We start from the raw sequence: 1,142 nt of genomic DNA, 5'->3' as shown, positions 1-1,142 counted from the left end.
AATTATACTGTTGGTCTGTCCCCATGTTTTCTTATTTGCTGTTGTTTACTGCATTGCTAATTTGGAAAAAGTTTTCAAATATTTAAGTCAAAAATTTTGAACTGTTGGAATTCGAGGAGGATAAAGTAACATTTAAAGGAAAAACTATTTTTAGAAGAATAATCATGAGGAAATCTCAAAATATTGCAAAAACCGTTATGGAATATTACATTGTAATATTACATTATACATCGAATATCTATTTTTCACTGTACCCTTAATATATAGTCATATTACAATGCATACTTAAAAATAAGTCATTTAGAGGAAAAGGAAATATGTTACAAGGATAAAGAGCTAAATTCTCAGGAGAGAAAAAAAAATTAGGCCATAGTTTACGATTTTTTTTTCAACACAACTTCACGAGGATAGAACCAAATTTACTTGGCAGAGAAAAAAAATGTATGATGCATACAATTAGAAAAGACAGTAGCGATTGAATCCCACAGAATGGATTGTTTATTCGTCTGTGCATGTCATATATACATCAGATACAATAGCAGCTTCTTCAGGAATGTACACAGGGGCATGAGCACAAAAAAAACATCCCTCTATTGTGATTTCCTTTAAAAACAGTAAGATGACTCAACATTTTAGGATAAAATGCTTTAAAATTGGTAGCCCACACACAGTTGGGAGGTAGACAAAGAGGAAATAACTGTCTACAATCTGTCCTTTGACCTGTTTGTATTCATTGGCATTGCGTTGAGCTAGTAGAGTCATGCATTCGGGCATTATTGGGATTCTGAATTAATTCAAGAGCTACTGCACACACACATTTTACAATTTTATTTTCTCAAGACGCACAACAAATGGACACGTGCACGTGACAATGATCGGAAATGACACAATTTACATACTTCCACCTTAAATTAAAATTCATCTGCGACACCTACTGAAGTATTTGTAATGTAACTTTGTATTTTTTTTCCTCACAACATGGGCTCATTGCGGCCATGACAGCAGAGAGTTGGTGAAGGTCTTAGACGGAAGGTGGGATAAGGTTAGCAAAGCCCCCCCTCGTACTCATCCTCATCCTCATCTGCAGCGGCCGTGTCTCCGCTGGCGCCCCCTGGTGCAGCGGCCTTCTTTTTCTTTCCTCC

General features: G+C 36.3%; 1 protein-coding gene across 2 annotated transcripts in view; it reads right to left on the bottom strand.

Annotated features, from left to right (window-relative positions):
• Positions 1 to 475: 475 nt before the first annotated feature.
• napgb (N-ethylmaleimide-sensitive factor attachment protein, gamma b) overlaps positions 476 to 1,142 on the bottom strand; it is an 8,199-nt gene continuing 7,532 nt past the window's right edge. Inside the window, exon 12 of one of the 2 annotated variants that reach the window (XM_019883834.1) lies at positions 476 to 1,111. In XM_019883834.1, the coding sequence (XP_019739393.1) occupies positions 1,044 to 1,111 (68 nt within the window). In that variant the 3' untranslated portion in view covers positions 476 to 1,043. Of the gene's footprint in view, positions 1,125 to 1,142 lie in introns of both variants that reach the window. The other variant, XM_019883835.1, reaches the window with a different exon arrangement.

This window comes from Hippocampus comes, unplaced genomic scaffold (genome assembly GCF_001891065.2).
Source record: "Hippocampus comes isolate QL1 unplaced genomic scaffold, H_comes_QL1_v1.1 scaffold159, whole genome shotgun sequence".
Lineage (NCBI taxonomy): Eukaryota > Metazoa > Chordata > Actinopteri > Syngnathiformes > Syngnathidae > Hippocampus > Hippocampus comes.
The sequence above is the reverse complement of the archived record's forward strand: the minus strand, read 5'-3'. Positions and strand labels throughout refer to the sequence as shown.